Raw genomic sequence first — 21,872 nt, 5'->3', positions numbered from 1 at the left:
ATTTATTGATCACCTACTTGGCTAGGCACAGAGCCTGGGGCTTACAAACTCGTGAGCATTTATTCCTCAGTGGTGATCTACATGATGGAGACAATAACTTTTTTGTTTGTTGGTTTCAGAAGAGGGAACTGAGGCTCAGAGAGGTAAAGTAACTTGCCCAAAGTCACAGAGCTGATCTCTTGCTTTTTCCACTACTCCACACTAGCTCCAAAAAAGCCTCCCAAATTCCAGTGTGTTTTTCACATGCATTTCTGAGAATCATGTGCCAGGTCGACAGTCTTCTAACTGTCTTTGTAGGAAAACTAGAGCAATACAATGTTTAAGGGCACCAAAGACAGTACCTCTTTACTGGCTACTTGTGTACGTGCCTTTTATGGGGACAAATGCAAATGTGTTCTTTTCTCTGAGTGCTGGGTGAAGGAGAGGAAGAGGGCGGCTCGCCTGGAATGTGAACTATTTTATCTGATGCATTAATGAGTTTAGCAGAACCCAAAGCATTCAAAGGCAGATGCACTTTGCCATCACTTGTCAGTCACAGGCTTCCAAAGGCAGAGGAATTCCAGGCTAAAGAAAAGGTCCCTTTGTCTGGAACTGTAACTGGTCCATAGTTAGAGACAAAAGGTCCAGTTTCAATCAGAATCCAAATAACGATTAACAGCCTTTTCATTCAACAGCCTGGAGGAGAACAGTTTCCAAAGCAGAACTTTCTGTGAAGCCGCTGCACTCCCCCTTGCTTCTGAGTCAGCCCAGAGATGTAGGGCCTGGAAGATGACCCATTTTCACAAAGTCCAGGCTGCAGCGCTGAGTCAGTGCCGGGGTCACTCCCAGCTGCCCTGCTCTGGGGGGTGGGCCCTGCTTCCCATTTTCAAGAGTACCGTGTTGTTCAAAGCTGACTTTCATCTTTCCTCTTGCATCTAGGTAGGAAGTTTTTTGGCTATCAGAAGGCTGGAAATTGGGGCCAGACACAGTTGCTCATGCCTGTAATCCGAGCACTTTGAGAGGCCAAGGCAGGTGGATCACTTGAGGTCAGGAGTTCAAGACCAGCCTAGCCAACATGGTGAAACCCTGTCTCTACTAAAAAACACACACAAACAAAAAAGGCTAGAATTTGGAATGTCACAAATCAAATTTTAAGCTTCAATGTTATCTGAACCAGCGAGATGACTTTTAGATAAAATGTTATAGTTTTTCTCCTGAGGACAATTATAAGGCAATATGGGCTCTTTTTATGTCTTTCCTCCTTCTGCTTTAAAATAGCCCACTTCTATAGGGTTTTGGACACCTCAGGAAAGAGGGGTTATCATTTAAATAGTTACAAACTTGGCAGAAAAGTGGAGAAACCTGGGTCAGCAGTACAGTATAAAGGGACAGTGGGCCCAGACACACCATGGTTACAATATTGGTCCTGCCCCGTACTGGCCGTTTGACTTTAGATAGCCAATTTAATTCACCTACCCACTCCTCAGTTTGCTTGTCTATAAGATGGGGCACCAATTTCTACCCTTCGGTGGTATGGGAGGATTAAGTGTCTACAATGTGATTCACACTGACCCATAGTAGGTGCTTGGTTAATGGTAGTACTTTCTATACTTCACATCCTGATAGTTCTACCCTTATGCTTTTCTCACTGTCATCAGACTTGTGCCTCAGTCTACTTGTCTCTAAGTTGGGAAGAGGTGACTTGCATCATTTCATCTCCTGATGTGCAGAGATCAGTGATGTCCATCATGTTAGACAAGGCTCTCATCCGCAGGAATCTGTATGGCTTGGAGGGGGAAGGGGGAGATGATGGGGTAGAGACTTTGACCTGCCCACCAGTCAGAGGTAAGAAAGCGGGGGACAAGGGAGAGCAAAGGATCATAATAAATGGAGGTAGGGTAAAATGGGCTCTTATCAGTCTGGAGTTGGGACTATAGGCAGGGTGCAGTCCTATCCCACCTTCGGTCTCTGCTAAGGATCCTGCTCCTCTACTATATGCTGATATCATGAAGAGCTCTGTCCATTATTTGTGATTCCCTGCATCTCTCTCATGATTCCTGATTGTAATGAGCTGAGAAGGAATCATGGCATCTCAGGGTCTTAGGGCTCAAATTCCCAGTCTGCAACCAGACTCACAGATCCTATAGCACCCAGCCTCTGCATTCTTTCTTCAAGACAGCTTTCTCATCCCTTCTTCTATCCCACATGACCTGAGCTGACATCAGGCCTGAAACTGGATGAGGTGCCCCACTATGTTTCCATGAAAAAGTACCCTGTACTTTTCTAATTCGGAGCTTTTGCCATACATGCCTGTTTGCTATCTCCCTTCCTCAGTAGACCCTGAATTCCTGGGTCGTGGGGAGCAAGAATCATGCCTTATTCATCCTCATATCTTCAATATCTTCCACAACGTGTGGATCAAAAGAGGTCTCAAAACTGTTGTGTAAACGCTTGACTTAAGATCTAGTCCTGGCCAACTTCTGTCGTGTTATTTCTCACCATTAATTCAACAGTTGAATATATGTAGAAGTCACTTTCTCCATCATGAATATAAAGACTTCAAGTTTATTTCAATAATCTGGCATAACAGGTATATCTCCCTATTCTCACCTCACCCAGAACTTGGCCATGCCTATTTGCTGCCAAGCCAAAAATGACCTTCTCTCCTCCTTCCCAGACTTACCAGTAATGTCTGCATGCATTTGTACAAAAAGGGGATTCTTGCTGAGGCCTCCACACAGGAAAAGAGTACTGATCGAGTGCCCTGCTGCCTCCATGGCTTCTTTAATGAAGCGAGTCCCCAACTGGAAAGGAAAAGCAGAAGATAGCATCCGTGTAGTTACAAAAGTAAACATTAGGGAACACTTCTTAAATGTTTACACAGCGCTAGACACTGCACTAAGAGCTTCACATACACTATCTCAGAAAGCTCAGACTCACAGAGATTATGCTGTCTATGATCACACAGTTAATTAAATTGCAGAGTGGGAGTTTCAACTTGGACCTGACTGATTCCAAAACCTTCTTAATTACACCATTTGCTTCCATCAGTTACACAACACTGACAAAAACAGTTGACAATGTTAACACAGTTAATGGTAACACAGTTCATTCAAACAGATATTTAACGAGTGTCTACCAAAGCCCAGGCCCTGTATTGGGTACTATCAATCTGAGTGATTGCAATACTACTCTGAAACACAGTCAATGGTACTTTGGTCGGTCTTCCTTTACGAATTGGGAACTAAAGCCTTTTCCTTAGAAAAAGCACCAAAAATTCCAGCAGCAGAATCGTGGAAAGAGGGCTCTAATGGCATAAAGAAGGTGAGATCCAAGACTTCAGGGCGGCTAACGGCTAAAATTACCTTTGCTATTGCCTGAAACCAGGTGGCGGTTCTCTAAAAAGAGGCTTTTGAGCCAAAATCCATTCCCTGGTTGTTTCAGGGCTTCACTATATTTTCAGTTCAGCCTTGTTTCTCAGTCCTTGTGTGTTAATATCTTCCTAAAATGCATTATCCTCATCCTTGTCTTGCTAAGTTCATTAAATTCAGTAAAAACCGTCATTGTTTGAGAGGAGGACACTGCCTTAGAGTTACAGAAATGAATTTTAATGTAGAATTCTTTAGTTTTAGATAGGATATTTAAACATCTGAAAAATCTTAATTTACTTGAGAGTTCAAAAACTAGAGTTCAAAAATCAAATTTTGTTTCTTATTTTGAGACGGAGTTCTGCTCTGTTGCCCAGGCTGGAGTGCAGTGGCGCGATCTTGGCTCACTGCAACCTCCACCTCCTGGTTTCAAGCAGTTCTCCTGCCTCAGCCTCCCATGTACCTGGGATTATAGGTGTGTGCCACCACACCCAGCTAATTGTTTTGTATTTTTAGTACAGATGGGATTTCACCATGTTTGCCAGGCTGGTTTCAAACTTCTGATCTCAAGTGATCTGCCCACCTCGACCTCCCAAAGTGCTAGGATTACAGGCGTGAATCACTGCACCTGGCCACAAATCAAAATTTATTTGGGATAAGGACTAAAAACAAAAAGATGAACTGTGATGTGGCCTTAAGGAAGCAGCCACATGGTGATGTTTGAGGAAGGGGCTCCAGAAAGAATTGAGAAAGAGGATTTTTTGGTGGGTAGCAAGTCTTTGAAATGTTTAGAGATTGGGCAATGTGGGGTGATGTCAAAGTCCTAGTTGTAGACCTGGGAGTGAATTGCTCAAGTGGAGGGAAGTCAGAAGAGATAAGGAAGCCAAGGATCTGGGAGGCCAATGTGTCTCCACAGCTGGCGTAGCCACCAAGAAGAAGGCATGAGCCAATATCTTGGTTTTTAGTGAAAGTGTGACAGTGTTGTTCAGGTTGGAACCTAGGAATGTAGTGAGGGAGAGAAGGTATTTTAGCTGAGGGCAAGAATAATCAGAAGTTTGGCCAAGGTAAGGAATAGGGTTTTGGAAGTCAGCAGGATGCTGCCCTGACTTCAGGTCCTGGGGGTTGAGGGGTATAGGGGAAATGAAGCCTCCTTTGAAAAGGCTGTCTGGGGAGCTGTCGCTCTAGGGGACAGGGGTACCTGAGGACAGGAGTGGTCAGAGAGTGAGCTGGAAACCTTAGGACATGAAATCCTAATTGCTTTGGCATAAATCATGAGGGACAGGGGCAGTTCAGGAGCAAATGGCACAGCAGTTCTAGCTCAGAGGTCTTTAGGGTTTGTTGAAGCTATTCATGAATCTGGTAAAAATATGGATTTGGTAAAACCTGGGCCTCCAAGAATAATTCACAGATGTAATGTGTTTAAAAAAATTAAAACATGTTGTGCCATATAAGGCCAGATCCTACATACTAACTAGGGCTGATTATTCCCAGATGTTCTTTGTTAAGCTTTTTTGGGGGTCATGAACCCCCTTGAGACTATGCCAAAACCTATTGACCTCCCCAGAAAAAAAAATCACATACAAAATAGTACTATAAATAATTTCAGGAGGTCTACAGATGCTCTGAAGTCTACCATGGATCATTTGATGCCTGTGGATTCCGGGCAACCCCAGTCTGCTCTAATGGCATGAATCTGTATTAGCTAAGAGCATGAGTTCTGAATTCAAAAAAACCAGGCTGGCATTTAGGCATTTCATATATTTCTTGTATCTTAACCTTTCTATAACTCAATTGTCATTTTTTTTTTTGCCATGGGAATAATAGTATCACACTCATTTAGTTAAAAATTCTATAGACTGTCAGAAATGTCAACATGAAAAAAATTTAAAATGTGGTTTTAGACTTGATGAAATCTAGTAATACCTACCTTACAAGGCTGCTGCTACAGGCAGCATAGGTAAAACTTGCATGTGAGTGTCCAGCTCACGAAAGGTGTGTACAAGGAGAGCTCTTCTGATATGCTAGGCACTCTGCTATGCACTTTTATGGCACCTCTAATCTTAAGGCAAATATGAAACCTGCATATTGTTATCCCCACTTAGGAGATACATAATTTGACTAAGCAATACAGTTTGTATGGGATGGGAGAATAGCTGTCTCCTAATTTGCATGGAAATGTCAGGCAAAATTGGTATATTTGATATTTCTAAAACCAGAGACCTAAGGGCACGTGATTAGCAGACCTACGACAAGAACAAAACAAAGCACATTTCCTGGGAAAAGGAAAGAAATGATCTGAATAAGAGGCACTCCCTCAAGAGGGTCTGTGACAGACAGCCTGTCTCTCCCCTATGTGGTATTGTTGGCTGGAATTTCCCATTCAGTCTGGCGGTTCCTTAGAGGACATTCCCTTTTGGTGCCCCAGACTCCAATCTGTGTAATACTCCACCCTACTGAAATGCTCCACCAAAGGGCTTTGTGTGAAAATGATTTTGTGCTCACCTTTCTGGAAAAAATGTTTTCACAGAGAAATTGAAATTAAAATTAGGCTATTCCACTGGGAATGTACAGAACCAAATGCAAATCAAGAGACTTCAAATGCAAATAGCACCTTTTAAGGGTCTTTTCTGCAAAGAAAACTATAGATGAACAGGCTATAGATAAACTGGGTGGTTGACAGGTCTTTCAATTAAGCATAATCAAGACAGAATTTTACTTCATGGAGGGTTTTGCACAGTCCCAAGTTAACTTCATTACAATCTTCTTTAATTTCATTTCATTTCTACAAAATAGCATGCAAAGATATGACTATATATAGAGAGAAATTTGTTTAACTTTCACTTGACCAACAGCAAATAAATGCTCGGGCAATACGCAGGGCTAATGAAACAAAAAAATTTTTCCCAAGTGGAACATTATGGGAAAATATCTGTTATCAGAATACCTCATTAAAATGCACATTTTTTTTGCCTAAAAGATCAGCACACCCAGATACATTTGCAAAACAGACTGAACTCTTCCACAATTCACTTGACTCCACAAAAAGAGCCTTATCGAAAAAAAATCCCTGTCTTAAAATGCCTTCCTTTCATGGTATTATAAAGGTCATTAAACAATGGACAGAATAAATATGATAGCTTTTAATACATGTACAGCCCATTAAATACAAGATTGATTTTCCAAGTGTGTGGTACTTGAGAAAATGTAGCTGGCTTTTTTTTTCCCCCTCTCCCTCCTGCATTAAGTTTAACCTCATTTATACATTTCTGGACTTCTGGACTACCTTCCTTAGCAGGAAAGAGACCTCTGTGAGACAAGCCTGGCCAAATTAATGATATTTTCTAATATGTATTAAGTAAAAACTATTCTTAGGAATGTCTAAAAGCTTATTTCACCCACGTAGCTTTCACAAGCAGATCAAAGAGAAATGCAGCATGGTAAAGTGGAAAGAGCAGGAGCCTGGAGTGAGACGGGGAGAAAGGTTCAGATTCCAACTACCATACACTACCTGTTTGACCTTGGCAAATGGTCCTCCCTCTGTCTGTAAAATGAGGACAATCCCATCTACTTGCAGGGTTACGGTATTAAGCGACTATTAGGCAAGTCACCCTGCTTGGTGCCTGGCATACAGTCATGTCTGGTGAAAAGTAACGGTCATGACCACTATGTGATAGTGCCCTTTGGTCCATCCTATTTGGCCTCATCCTTCGTGTCCTCCTCTTTGTGTTCAAAGGGGAAGCATCAAACCGCTCTGATTTTCCAAGATTATTTATATCAATATAGGCTATGCATTCCACTACATGACTCTTTCATACAATAATATTAACAAATCAGAAAATATAATTTCCCCGATACAGTCATGTGTCCTTTCACCATGGGAAAACATTGTGAGAAATGTATTGTTAAGGCGTTCTTGTCATGCAAACATCACAGAGTGTACTTCCACAAACCTGGATGGTACAGCCTACTACATACCTAGGCTATATATAGTATGGCCTATTGCTCCTAGGCTACAAACCTATACCACGTCCTACTGTACTGAATACTGTAGGCAACCGTACCACAATGGTAGGTATTTGTGTATCTGAACATATCTAAACATAGAAAAGGTACAGTAAAAATACAGTCTCATAGTCTTATAGGGCCACCGTCATATATGAAGTCCCTCATTAACCAAAAGATTATGTAGCACATGACTGTACTTCACATGTCTAGTTTTGTTTTAGAATGCTGGGGGTTCAAATCCTGCCTCTGCCAAAAGCTATAAAGCCCTTTACAAGTTAATTAATCACACAGAGACGTAGGTTTCTAGTCTGTCGAATAGGCATTATAATATCTGCCTAATAAGGTTAAATCAGATAATGTGTGTAATGTATCTAGTACAGTGCTTGGCACATATAAAATATCTCTTAAGTCATCATCATCATCATCATCATCATCATATCATAAAACAGAACAGCTAAATATGTTTACTACTGATGCACACTTTTTTCTCCATATTTATCTTACTATTCATTTCCTCCATATTTATAGATGTCAGAATTGTTTGCTTTCGACCAAGTTTCCATGCATAAAGATGTTTAACTGATTTCACTGAATTGGCCAAACTATTAGACCAATGAGAAAGCTGTTTCAGGAAGATATAGTAAAACTAGTATATAATCCAAAAGGGCTGTTCAATCATGCTGGCTGATTCCATATTTCTATTCAGTTGCATTAAATAAGGTATATTTCTTGAGTATTAGTATTATGATGATTCGGGAGGTTCCATTCTTTATTGCACACACATGGTGCCTGGACAAATCTGAGCATTAAAAAATCATCTCTGTTGGTGATACGAATAAATAGACATACAGTTCTATTATTTAAAGGAATAAAGTTATGAAAACAGTTGTGTGAAGAAACAGAATAATTGACTATCACATATGTACATATAGCATTAACAAACATATTTTCTTAAACAGGTGTAACTGAAAAATAAATTTTGAATCAAAATTAGATAAACTGATTTTTCCTTTTTGTTAATTCCTGTTCTCTTTTCAGAAGTGGCTAAGCGTCACTGGATTAACTTAATTTCGGGTACATGCCTGCTGTGAGATCCTGAAAGCCATGATCTACTCTCCTAAAATACCACTTTGTAACATATGCACAAACACAACCTTCTGTATGTGATTTCAGGTTCTTGTAGACCACCCATAGCCACCTCTAGATAAAAATATTCCTTAGACAATGGTTAAGCTTTTAGGATTTGACTTCCATTTTTGATTGATCTTTAGTTTAGAAACTCCTAACATTTTAGATTTAAATTTCCCTCTTCCTCCCTAATCATCTTAACCTCACTTAAGCAGCAAATTATCTAAAACCAAACACTTTCATGTTCTAAGGAAGCTTACTATTTAAAAGAATCCTATTATGAACCCATTTTGAAAAGTGAACAATATCATGTATTTTATAAATCATACATCCTTAACAACTTTTCTTTTTTTTTTTTTTGAGACGGAGTTTCGCTCCTTGTTACCCAGGCTGGAGTGCAATGGCACGATCTCGGCTCACCGCAACCTCCGCCTCCNTCCTGCCTCAGCCTCCTGAGTAGCTGGGATTACAGGCACGCACCACCATGCCCAGCTAATTTTTTGTAGTTTTAATAGAGACGGGGTTTCACCATGTTGACCAGGATGCTCTTGATCTCTTGACCTCGTGATCCACCTGCCTCGGCCTCCCAAAGTGCTGGGATTACAGGCTTGAGCCACCGCGCCCGGCCCCAACAACTTTTCTTAATGCAAGCATACGTAGCATCTGCTTGCTTGCTTCTATTTAATTAAATTTAGAAGACAAATTAGACAAATGACAAGTGTAGTGTTCACAGATTTTTACTCCTTTCAGCTTTCAGTTATGTGAGGTTATTAGCTCAAGCATGTGAGGCCCTTCATCAACATCTCCTTCCAGACATACAAGAATCTCTTTTTTGCAAATAATCTTTAAGAATTACTGTCACAAAAACATATGCTGTATCTTGGGGAGCATGTGGCCTAGTGTACTCTGATGGCTCTAAGTCTCTTTAAAAATGGCATTACAGTATCTTACAGCAATGGCTTGAACTGTGGCCAGGTAGAGAATGGCAAGATCATCGAGGTCCTGAGACAGTGTCAATCCGGTGACCTGCAGGGATGAAGGGAAGAAAAGAAGAAGATGGTCAAAAGAAGCTGCCATGGATATAGACAGTTCCCATGAAATACATTCAGATGTGTTTTCTTGCCAAAACAAGTTCATATGCAAATCCCCTTTTTGTGAGCAGAACGTGAAATGCCTACTAAATTGTTTAATCTCCAGACCTGGGAAAAACTATCCCTTCCTCAAAGAAAATACCTTGACCTTAGATTAAACAAAAACAAAACAAAATAAATACCACAGGAAGATTATGTTTGATATTTCTTAGACTATAATTAAATACCTTTTATTTTAAAACATTATTTTTTCTTACAAATACCTATTTTCTGTGGCTTACATGAAATCAACACATAACAGTGGCACTCTAGTACAAGATGATCTTGTTTTGAGTTCTGCTACTGTCAGAATTCAGTGTAACAGTGTTCAGTGTCCAATCCAGGGTAAAATAACGTGTCTCCTATAAATATTATACCTACTAGGGGATAACTTAGAATCTGTGGGTTGCAAGGGAATCCCATTAAAGTCAATCAGAATTAGAAGCTTATATGTAGTATGCCAATCTCTGAGACAGTCCAGAACTGAACAGGATGCCGGATTTGTATGCTATCAGGATTTGTTCACAGTCCTGCTTTCATATTCCCCACTCATCGAGGTGTTCTCTTGGGACATTTCTAGAGAGTGAGGGCTGCTGGTTTCTTAAAGCCTAGCCCAAATTGTGGGCATCAGCACTATAGTTCATTTTAGATGATCACATTATAAAATTAATTCATCAACACTCATTTACTTAGTTCTTATGGTGTGTGTTGTCTTGAGCTCAATCAGGTATGGATATGCAGTTTGCATCACAACAGGGAAGCTGAGTGGTCTACCTAGGTCCCTTCCTTCATCTTCTCTGGCCCCATTTAATTACTTTTTCCAGATTTCATCCTCAACCCCACTGCAACTGGCCTATCACAGGGCACAGGTACCATTCAGTTGTCCAAACCAGGAAACTCAAGAGCCCTCTTTTTTTTCTTTTTGAGACAGAGTCTCGCTCTGTTGCCCAGGCTGGAGTGCAGTGCTGCAACCTCGGTTTACTGCAACCTCCACCTCCCAGGTTCAATCAATTCTTCTGTCTCAGCCTCCCAAGTAGCTGGGATTACAGATGCGCACCACCACGCCCAGCTAGTTTTGTGTTTTTAGTAGACGGGGTTTCCCCATGTTGGCCAGGCTGGTCTTGAACTCCTAACCTCAGGTGATCCACCTGCCTCAGTCTCCCAAAATGCTGGGATTTTGAGGTGTGAGTCACCGCACCTGGCCTGGAGCCCTCTTTCTTGACTTCTCCCTATCTTCCCATATTTAGGCAGTCTCCAAGTCTTATAGGTTTGATCTCCCAAATCTCTTTTGAATGCATCTCCTTTTTTTCATCCTTACTGTCATTCACCTCCTTAATTCAAGCCACCATTATGTCCTTCCTAATTGCTGACAGAGGCCCTGAGCAAATCTCACTGTTTCTAATTGTGCTCCTTTCCACACTGAAGCTAAACTGACTGTTCTCAAATACAAATCTGATCGTGTTACTTCCTGCAAAAACTTCTCCCCATTGCCCTCATCTCACAGTAGAAACACCTTCACTGGTTTAGTGTGCTTCTTCCTGGGCTTGTCCTTATTTCTTCTCTGGTGTTTACTCTTGTCCTCCCTCACTCCATAGCCTGTGCTCCAGCTATGCTGAATTATTTATCTAAGTCTGTTGATGTGGGGATTCCTACATTCAGTAGAGCTACCTGCTGACAGTTTTTCTTGGCAAATAATTGGGCAATCAGATTAGAATCATGGCTTTCATTTTTAATAGACAAGAAGAGGAAAAATTTAAATGAGTGACTCGAGAAGCATTCTGGGGCTGTATCATCCTAAGCCATTAACTGTGAAAGAACATCCTGCACAAAAGTTTCTCAGAGACCTAAGCATATGGTAAGAATTCTGGAACTCAGAGAGAACGTGAACAATGTTGACATTATAGAACTTCATTTCACAGTGAGGAAATAAAATGCCTAAGAGAACACAGAGAACGGAAATCAGAATGTAATGGTCTTTGCTTGTCTTACCAAAGGAACTCCAGCGCCCAGTGTTGTGCCTGGAACATAGTAGGCACTAAGCTAGTATTTGCTGAGTGACAATTCACTCAGCACTGTGAACTAATGCTCCTTTTCTCCTTTTAGACACCACTCTCTCTCCTTATGTCCTATCCTTCTTTGTTAGATTCTACAACTATAGGTGGACAAAGTTTACTGCCTCAGCTCCTTGAACAATCAGAGAGGAAGGGACTATGCCCCAAGAGAAAAGAACGCTGGAATAACACCTTAAGCCACTCGCTCCATGCTCCCAGCTGCCCTCCCCATCCCTAAACTTATCCTTCCTCATCGGAGAAGTGGCTTTTATGAGAATAGGGTAAAAGGAAGGGTCCCTGTAGCTCATATAGAACCTTTGTGTGAGTTTGAAAAAGGCATCCCATCTGGAAGTAGGAATTATAAAAAGGTGCAGAGTAAGCAGGATTTCAGCCTGGTCATAGCCCCCTGAGCTGAACACTTTCTGCAAGCTGCCTGTGCTGTGGCATGTAGTGGTCCTGGTAATAATCACAAGTCATGAACACCAGTCACGCATGGTTTCTGTCTCTCCTGTACTGGCCTGACCTCAACAGTACCTCTGCTATTAGGTCTCCTGGGGAAGTTGCTGGGCCATGGCTTAGTGCACTGTTCTAGAGCCTGTCCAGGAGGCTGCCTCCCTTTGGCTTCCTCAATAGGAAGTAGATCAAGGCATGATCCTCTGTGTGGCTGACCCACTACTAGAGACCAGATTTGGATAATTTGTGCTGGGAGTGGTTGACTTTGTATATAAGATGTATTCCCCTAACAGTATTTATTAGGAACCCCAGTGCTTTGTATAATAATACTGATAATGTAATGGTTCTGATATTCTTCTCAATTAGTAAGAATCCATAAGAGAGAAACGGTGTGATATAGCCAGATTTAACTTGCTTAATCCGCAGCAGATATCCATGAGAGTTTTCAAAAAGCAATGGTATTTATGCAAAAAGATACCATGGATCCTTCTCTAAATTTCCAGTGCCTCCAGAGCTCAGAAATCATAGAGGAGAAAAGAGAGGATATTTTTTCCCCAGACACCGAGAATGAGATAATCAATGTAATTGAGCACTAAATTTAAATCCTGAGCTTGCTAGCAGCTATGGCAAAGAGGAACACATGATGGGTAAAATAGCTTTTCTTTTTCTGATAAATAAAACATAGCTATCCTTGAAGAAAGACAAAATTATTCCTGGGAAGAAATTCTAGAAGAGATTTATTGCATGGATCATAATATACACGGTATTTAGTATCAAAAGGGAAGCAGCAAACACAATTCTCACACAATCATTTCCAATATTCCCTCACCACTAACACTAGAGCCACCATACTGAAATGTGACTTAGTGAAAGATATTTATCTCTGAAGTACCAAGATGCTGTGGACTGAGGTCCCTGCTTGCTTGACATCTCATCTGATATGTAGATGATGATGAAGTCCATTTAATTTTCTCTCAAATACCAGGGACCTCAGCTCAGTCAGCCCATGACAGAACTTTGCAAGGAGTGCCATGTAGACTGCCTGAGAGGCCAGAGGACCCTCGGGGAGTTGTCTTGGAAGGGCAGTGATGACAGTGCCCTGGGAGTTCCAAAGAAGTCCTGGGGGAGACACAGCTTTGAAATGGCTGAGAAGGCTAGGAAAGGGGCCAGATGAACGGATTCCCTAGCTGAAGGCTGAATGGTTCCGTCAAGAGGAAGTGGAGAGAAAGCATGAGTAGAAGGAGTGTGTTTATTCATGTGCATGTGCCTATTTTGAATGTTTGGGCGAGACAGAGAAATGTGTGGGGAAGCCTGATGGGAGACTTGCAAGGGTAAGCACATTTTATTTATTTCAGCTATTGTATAATGAAGAGAACTGTAAGAGAAAGCTCTTATAATTTAAGATTTGGATGTGTGAAAGCTATATATAATGATAAAAAAATGCAAACAACTGCATTGCCTAATTTTAACATCCTAGATTATGAATATAAAGCACTTAAGTAAATATTGGGATTTTTGAGGTTAGAAGTGTATGCAAATTGAAAGAATGAGCTTTAGAGGAAGGCACCTGGGTTTAAATCTTGACATTTTCTCTACTTTAGCTGCATGACAATATATGAATTGTGTAATCTCTATGAGCTTAATTTTTTTCATCTGCAAAAAAGGGATAAGATCTCAAATTATTTTTGTGAAGATTACATGAGGTATCATTTACAAAGTGCATTACTTTTTTCAGTAAGCTATACTGAGTCTATAAGAGCTATACAATCCTGTAACTCTTATGGTGCCAACTGTGTACATAGGTGGCACTTAAGTGTTCATTTTCTTAATGTGGCATATATATACCATGGAATACTATGCAGCCATAAAAAAGAATGAGTTCATGTCCTTTGAAGAATCATGAATGAATCTGGAGACCATCATCCTTAGCAAACTAACACAGGAACAGAAAACCAAACACTACATGTTCTAACTCATGAGTGGGAGTTGAACAATGAGAACACATGGACACAGGGAGGGGAACATCACACACTGGGGTCTGTCAGGGGATGGTGGGCAAAAGGAGGGAGAGCATTAGGACAAACATCTATTCATGCAGAGTTTAAAACCTAGATGACGGGTTGATAGGTGCAGCAAACCACCATGGCACATGTATACTTACGTAACAAACTGGCACATTCTTCACATGTATCCCAGAACTTAAAGTAAAATAAAAAAAGTAAAATAAGAGTTCATTTTCTTTCCTTTTCTCTTAATAACTGTTCATTCTCTTTCTCTTGAACTGCATGAAGGGCTCACTCCCATTCATTTATTGGGATATGGCAATAACGTATCTCCTTCCCCATGCTATTGGTACTACTGAGGATATTAATGAGGGGCACTGGAGACTGGTGGCTGGCTGTTCAGTGTAGGGAAGCCAGGGCAGAAGCCGATCATCAGCACTGGCACCATAACATTAAAGGTACAGGAATGCAGGAGTATGGAGAAGCAATGTGCCTCTGAAGACACAGGCACAGAGAGAGGGGGACTCTTGCAAGAACTCCTTGAGGAAGCCTTAGTACATGTCAACCTACATACTTCCATTCACTGTAAAAAGAAGAGACAGATGGTTCCTCTCCACCCTGGACTTCAGCTTATATCTTGCAACTTAGTACCTAAACTTGGGAACCTTCTTTAATTCTTTCCTGGGATCCCAGTCGAACGTATGTTTCCTGGGATTCTACTCTAGATTTACTGAACCTTTGGTGTGGGTGCAGAAATTTGCATTTTACCATGGTCCTAATGCACAATAAATTGTGGAAATGATTGCTCTAAACCTTGGTATTATAAATTATAGGTTCATAGGTCCTAAAATAGTTGAGATTATTAATAAATGTATTCGCAATTAAATTTTTCCTTTCCTAGTTGTTAAGGGAATTGATTACATATTAGTAAGGAAAAAAAAGGGCTTAAAAATAGTTTCCCAAAGGATCTCTAAAGACTACAAAAGATAAGAAAATGGGATTCACAAGTCCTGAGATTTTTCTAGGGTCATCAGAGCTTGATGGGGGTAATCCAAGGCTTGGGGGAATTAGTTGAAAGCTTTCCAGAACACAATGGAGACGCAGAAATGCTCTGTTTGCTTAGTCAATAATGAAGGTGAGGCTGATGGACAAGGCAATGAGGAGAAGAGAAAGATTTATAGGAAGCCTCTGGAGAGAGGAGAGAGATTGGAAGGCAGGTCTAAGATAATCACCCGCTTGGAAGAGAAAGGGGGACAAATCTTTCCAACAATATTTAGAGGTTTCAGTAAGTGTCAGGAGTCTAGGTTAACACTTGGCGTTGCCTGAATCCCATCCACATTTGAGAAATGCAGATGACTGTGCTACCACAATGTGGTAAACAGAATCCTAAAGATGTCACCTGAAAATTCTCTACCCTGGTTATTCAAACACTAACTGAGGCCCTGCTGTAAAGGAACTGGGCAGATAGAATTATTTACTAGCCAGATAACCCTAAAATAGGTAGATTATCCTGGATTACCTGGTTGGGCTCAGGGTAATCACAAGAGCTCTTAAAAGCAGAATAGAAAGGCAGAGGAGTCAGTCAAGAGACACAGTAGAGAGGAAGACAGGAGAGATGAAGCAGAAATAGAAATTGGAATGGTTCAAAGCATAAGAAAGATTTGACCCATCATTGCTGGCTTAAAAGATGGTGGCAGGGGTGATGGGCCCAGGAATGCAGGAGGCCTCTGAAAGCTGAGTAGGACCACTGGCTGACCTTTAATATGGAAACAGGGACCTCAGTACTGTAACTGCATGGGACTACATTAGATCAACCACTTGAATGAATGTGGAAGCAGATTTTTCCCAGATCTTCCAATAAAAACCTTTGATTTTGGACTTGTAAAAAATTTCTCTGATTACAGAGAAACAAGTAGAACCAACCTAGATTTCTGACCTGCAGAACTGTGAGAGAATAAATTTAAGCCACTAGATTTGTGTAATTTATTATAGCAAGCAAAAAACAACTGATACACACAGTATGGCTAGATGATGGATGGACATTGCCCCTCATGGCCTTATTCTATTGGTGAATTCTACACCACACAGCACTAGTTTGTTTGCTGTTTACCCAAAGCACCAGGCCCTTCACCCTTTGTTTGCCTTGCTTCTGAGGGTTTAAGTCTAAGCCATTTTGATATGCTCACGCACTGTCTCTCAAAGCTGTTCTGTACAACTCTTCTGGCCTGTACTTGCTGTTATCTAACCCTGCCTTGGGTCTGCACACCGAGATTATACACATGGACTCTATCCTTGGTCCTCTGGCCTTAGTTCCTTTGCATTGTTTATGTCTTGGACCTTCCCAGCAGATTCCACCTGATTCGACCTCCGTCTTTTATCATGCCACATGGTTTTGGGAAACACTCCTGCCCATAGTCCATCCCCTGGTTTTACTTGTTGTTCAGTGTATATAGGAAAGACAAAGGAACAGTAAGAAAGGAAAATCTGACTCTGTGATAGAATTTAAAAGTCATTAAATGAAAAAGAAATATTGCAGTCACATTAAAAACAAAGCAGAAGCAATGAAAGCAACAATGACAAAGATCTAGTTTTTTCTTTTTGATTTCCCCAAAGAATGTCATTGACCCAGGTTTGAATTCACTGGTTCTGGTCCCACTGGAAGTATACCCTTTTCTCCACTGGATAAATTAAGTAAACTCTCTGAGCCTCAGTTTCTCTCTTCTTTTAAATGGGACAACATTATCTTGCAGAGCTGTTGTGAAGGTTGTTGATGATACATGTAAAGCATCTACCACAGTGCATCGTGCATCAGGTGCCTGAAAAATGGCACCCATTAAAAATCACAATGCAAACTGGCATATTAGTCACTTGAGTAAAATATATATTTTTTTCAGTAATATATATATTAAATAAAATATAAATATATTAAAATATATTTTTTCAGTAAAACATACATATTTTCAGTAAAATTTGTGACTAATTTGCCAGCTGGAATTGTGATTATATATATATATAAATATTATATATAAGATATATATAATATTTATATATATATTATATTAGATATATTATATATACATTATATATATAATATACATATAATATATTAGTTATTTCCCCGTCTGGGGAAGAAGGTCCGCTTTAAATGCAACATGGATGATACCATCGGGGACCTTAAGAAGCTGATTGCAGCCCAAAGTGTCACCCGTTGGAACAAGATTGTCCTGAAGAAGTGGTACATGATTTTTAAGGACCACGTGTCTCTGGGGGACTATGAAATCCATGGTGGGATGAATCTGGAGCTTTATTATCAATAGATGAGAATTCTCATCTTCCTGCTGCCCCACTCTCCTCTCCCATCCTCACATCCAACACTGGGATAGATGCTTGTTTGTAAAAACTCACCTTAATAAAAACTTAGATGTTGAAAAAAAAAAGTGTATATATATATGTGTGTGTGTGTGTATATATATATATATATATATACACACACACACACATATATATAATCAGTTAAAAGACACTGAGGATATTAAGCTTTATTATCAGATTTGATCTTTCATAAGCAAAATATGTAAAAACAAAAAAGAGGCTGAAAAAACTGGTGAAATAAAGTTTGGAGTTTGGTTCATAGCATTGTGCTGATGTTGAATTCTTAGTCTTGAAAAGTGTATCATGGAAATTTAAGTGTAAACAACCGGGAAAACTGAATGAGGAAGTGTATGGGAATTCTCTTTACATGCTTTGAAACTTTTCTGAAAATCTAAAATTATTTAAAAAAAAAAAAAAAAAAAAAAAAAAAACCCTTGAATAAATCAGTGTTAAATAAATAACAGCAAAACAGCCACAAAATCCTATCAAAGAGTCCATGTGTTTCTAAAGCTTATAAATACATCACTTGAAAGCTACTTCAATTAGCTCATGAGCTTCCAGGTCTATCATCCATCTCCCTATCAGAAAAGTCACAGGGGTGCAACCTCTGCTCTCTATTGAGCTCTTGCAGATACCCTGAGTTGCTGACTCCTTCCACATCTGGATCTGTTTAGCGATGCCTACCTCTAGCTGAGATTCGGTCCCTTGGGAACTGGCTAAGGTCTCCCAGTGTTTCCTCCCTGACTCCCTCCCAGTTTTCCACATACACACTTTCTCTGTGCTTGCTTTGAAGAGTTGTTTGAGCAGCACTCAATCTCTCCAGCAGTTTGAACAGCATATTCTCTGATGTTAGAAGTCACAGCTCTTCAAAGAAGCAAAAAATCACTTTTTGTTCTGGGTAGTACTACTAATCTGAAGCAGAGAAAACATGTTTCAACCAATGGTGAATATGGTGCATTAGGTGTGTTTTCAGGGACTGATATGTCTCCAAGGTCATTTGCTTTGTTGAGTGGTTGAGTAGTTATTTCAGGAGAATAATTTTTTAAAAATCTCAAACACTACAAAACAAAGGCCATGCCAATTTTTTCTGAATAGAAACTGCTCATACATACAAGAAGTCAAGGACTCTTCCAAAATTCCTACAATGCTAGCTATTCCATAGGTACATCAAATTTGAGTTTTCTGTTGTTATCGATGAGGAAACTGAAGGCCAAGGACTTGAACAAAGAAGATCACCCTCCAGAGCTGTATGAAACTGCTTTCTGTGAGGACCACGGGACTGGTGGGCTTCTCTGGCTGGCTGTTTGGACTGGTGAGTCTAGTCAGTTCTGGGGCTAAGGTGGGGGGCCTACAGCTGGCTGTTCTGGGTTCAAAAGCCACACAGAATCCTGCTGGCCATCTTGTAAACATGCAAGTAAAGGCCACCAAGCAGGAGCTGCCAATTCAAGGACATTGCTGTGCTGTCTGTCCATCGTGCCAGCCCCTGCCATCTGGCACTGACAGCAACCCTGCAAAGAAGCCTGGGCCACTCCTGCCTCCTCATGGGCAGATCAGCTGCACAGAGCTAATCTGTGAAAGGTCATACACTGGTATAACTTCAAGACATGTTCAAACCTAAGTCTAATTTCAAGACCTGGGTTCTCTTTACTGCTTTCAGTGGCAAAAACCATCCAACAAAACATTTAAAATAAAAACAACCACACATAAAAAATCCCTTAAACATGTAACTATTCCTGATGGTGAGTATCTTCATCTATCTTTATGTGAGACCATGTAATTTTCTATCTTTAAAAGTAAGCATTTGAGGGAGGGGGGTTGTCTCGTTTTTAATGAACCTAAAATCACCAGCGTTTATTGTTTTGAGACTGTTATTACCTAAGTTTCTGTTTCTTTTAAATAATCAAATGGGCAGCCCTCAACTTTCTGTGCTTCATTTATTAAGTGGAAAGGAGAAATATTTACGTAATGGGGTATTTAGTCCAGCCATGCTGTTAGGCTGCTCATCCCCCACCTCCTCCACCTCTCTTTAGTCCAGTGCTTTAGGTTGATATTGTATCACCAAAAGAAAAATGAAACAGCTAGTCACATGACAGGACAAAAATAAAATGATATTATCAAGCATAAGGAAGAGATTCCTGGGTTATGTCCTGTTCCTACTTATGAAGATACGCACCTGGAGTGGAAGACATTAGAACCAGGTCAAACCACGAGTGGCTATTATTTTTGAAATCTAAGTCAGTGAGGGTGGGAAGGAAACTAGTATCTTACCAAGAAGAGACACGGTCAGAGTTTAAATCCAAATACCATGGTTAGAGTAAAAGTGGAAGGATAAGTCACAAGGTTGGTGGTCAGAAGAACAGAGGGGCAAGGACTAGCTTAAGGAATGTGGTTCACTATGAAACCATCTATAATGGAAACTCCTTTTCTTAATAGTCCTCTGTGCGTTTTGCAAAGTCCAGAGTTTGCATTCTAAAAGGATGGTGTGTGCATCCTAAAAGGCAAGTTCTGCCACTTCTTGGCTTTGTGACCTTGGACAGGTCACTGTTCATTCCTCATTTGGCGAACAGTGATTGAAATAACTGTTTGACCATAAGGCAATTATTTGGTGCCAGCTTCTGACTTAAGAACTGTTGAGATTTAAAAAACTAAATAAGCCATAGCTCTTGGCCTCAAAATGTTTTTCCTATAGAGTAAATTTAAAACATATGTTATGTCTTATAACAGCTCTGATCATATTTTCTTCAGTGAAAATTATACTCCCTATTGCTTTCAATGTAGGTTTTAATTCCTTGATTGAATTTTTAGTTGTCTTGTGGTCTTTGCCATTTCCCCTTTCTTCTCATTCCCTTATTCTTTCATCTTAATCATTCTTTCCTAATAAGTTTCTGGCCTATTTCATAGAGATATGCCTTTAAACAAAAATTCTGGCTAGGAACAATGGTTCATGCTTATAATCTCAACACTTTGGGAGACCAAAGTGGGAAGACTGCTTGAGGCCAGGAGTTTGAGACCAGCCTTAGCAACACAATGGGACCCCATCTCTACAAAATTTTTTTTTTAATTAGCTGGGCATGGTGACATGTGCTTGTATAGTCTTAGCTACGTGGGAGGCTAAGGTGGAAGGACAGCTTGAGCTCAGAAGTTCAAGGTTACAGTGGGCTACAATTAGGCCACTGCACCACTGCATTCCAGCCTGAGTGACAGAGAGCAAGATCCTGTTTTTGAAGAAAAAAATTAAAAAGATTCTATTGAATATACTACAAAATTCTCTAACATTTTCATTTGGTTTCAGTAGTTAATAGTTTTCAAGAGGGCTTTCCTTTAAGTGCTCACAATGGTACTTCCTTTCCTTTGTATGTAATGGTTTTCCCATGGACTACAATTTTTAACATTTATTCTAACTAGACAGGTATACATGTTCAGTATTTCCAAGCATACAGTACACATGATTTGCTCTTATTCCCTACTCACTGCATACTTGAATTTGCTCTTCAGATCTATAGCTAAATGCCAATTCCCAGAATATAGCAGTTTTTGTTTTCTGCAGCTTTGTTGGACTGAGGTAGATCAGCAGTGCCTGGCTTTCCAAGCCTAGAACTAGTACTACGAACTACACCCTCCCTCCCAAGTTTACAGAACTACGAAGGCTTTTCCTATGTGGCCCCAGTAACAGATCCTTAGAATGCAAGCCATCACCATCCTCCTAATTCACACTTCCTGCTTGGGTGGATTCTTGGGCTGGCAGTTTTTTGGGAAAAGGGTCGTCAGGGGGATCCAGGAATTTAAACTCACTGGCTGCTTTCCAAAAACAAAACAAAAAACCCAACCGTCAGCAGTAAAGTAGAGGGATAGCTGCGTTGTTTTTAGGTTTAAAAGAACCTGTGCTTTTATGCTAGGGAGCAGAAGGTGGCAGGTCCAAACTCTTTCCATGGTGGGTCACACATTAACTTTGTTCTTATGTCATATATTATGTTATCAAACAAGTTGCATTCTTTATTTAGATACCAGAAAATCCTCCCCGATTTTCTTTGGGAATATCAATTCTAGTTTTCCTGTTGAACATCATCCTAATTCCTAAAGCCTGCATGAGTTCATGACTTTTTTGCATTTTTAAACATATTTTCAAGTGAAGCAGAAAAAGGCTGTATCAGGGCTTGCTAGCCCAATTCCATATAAAAACAATTCCAAAGTCGGAAACTTACTGAGCATCTCCTTCCGCTTGCGCTGATTATTACAGAGATCACACTGTAAAATGATTATATATACACACATATACACATGTACAATAATTACCTCCCCTACTTTTATGTGAACTTAGGACAGATACTTTTCTTTTTTCTTTGTATTACCTGGGCTTAGCACAGGAGGCCTGCACATAGCAGG

At 40.3% G+C, this 21,872-nt stretch overlaps 1 protein-coding gene and 1 long non-coding RNA gene across 16 annotated transcripts in view; one reads left to right on the top strand and one right to left on the bottom strand.

Moving 5' to 3' along the window:
* The window catches only part of FGGY (FGGY carbohydrate kinase domain containing), a 432,024-nt gene that overhangs the window by 93,643 nt on the left and 316,509 nt on the right, over positions 1-21,872 (bottom strand). For all 13 annotated transcript variants that reach the window (XM_017544014.2, XM_037744071.1, XM_037744075.1 and 10 more), the window contains 2 exons: positions 9,432-9,506; positions 2,663-2,783 (listed from right to left, as the gene is read on the bottom strand). In XM_017544014.2, the coding sequence (XP_017399503.1) occupies positions 2,663-2,783; positions 9,432-9,506 (196 nt within the window). The remainder of the gene's footprint in view (positions 1-2,662; positions 2,784-9,431; positions 9,507-21,872) is intronic.
* The window catches only part of LOC108314906, a 53,558-nt gene that overhangs the window by 22,007 nt on the left and 9,679 nt on the right, over positions 1-21,872 (top strand). Inside the window, exons 3-4 of one of the 3 annotated variants that reach the window (XR_001829722.2) lie at positions 8,391-8,426; positions 9,424-9,755. The exons of 1 other annotated variant lie outside the window; for it this stretch is intronic. This is a non-coding gene — a long non-coding RNA (uncharacterized LOC108314906). Of the gene's footprint in view, positions 1-8,390; positions 8,427-9,423; positions 9,756-21,872 lie in introns of those variants that run through there. One more of the 3 variants, XR_005202730.1, reaches the window with a different exon arrangement.

This window comes from Cebus imitator, unplaced genomic scaffold (genome assembly GCF_001604975.1).
Source record: "Cebus imitator isolate Cc_AM_T3 unplaced genomic scaffold, Cebus_imitator-1.0 Scaffold163, whole genome shotgun sequence".
In the NCBI taxonomy this organism is placed as follows: Eukaryota; Metazoa; Chordata; class Mammalia; order Primates; family Cebidae; genus Cebus; species Cebus imitator.
This window is presented reverse-complemented; position numbering and strand designations above follow the sequence as displayed.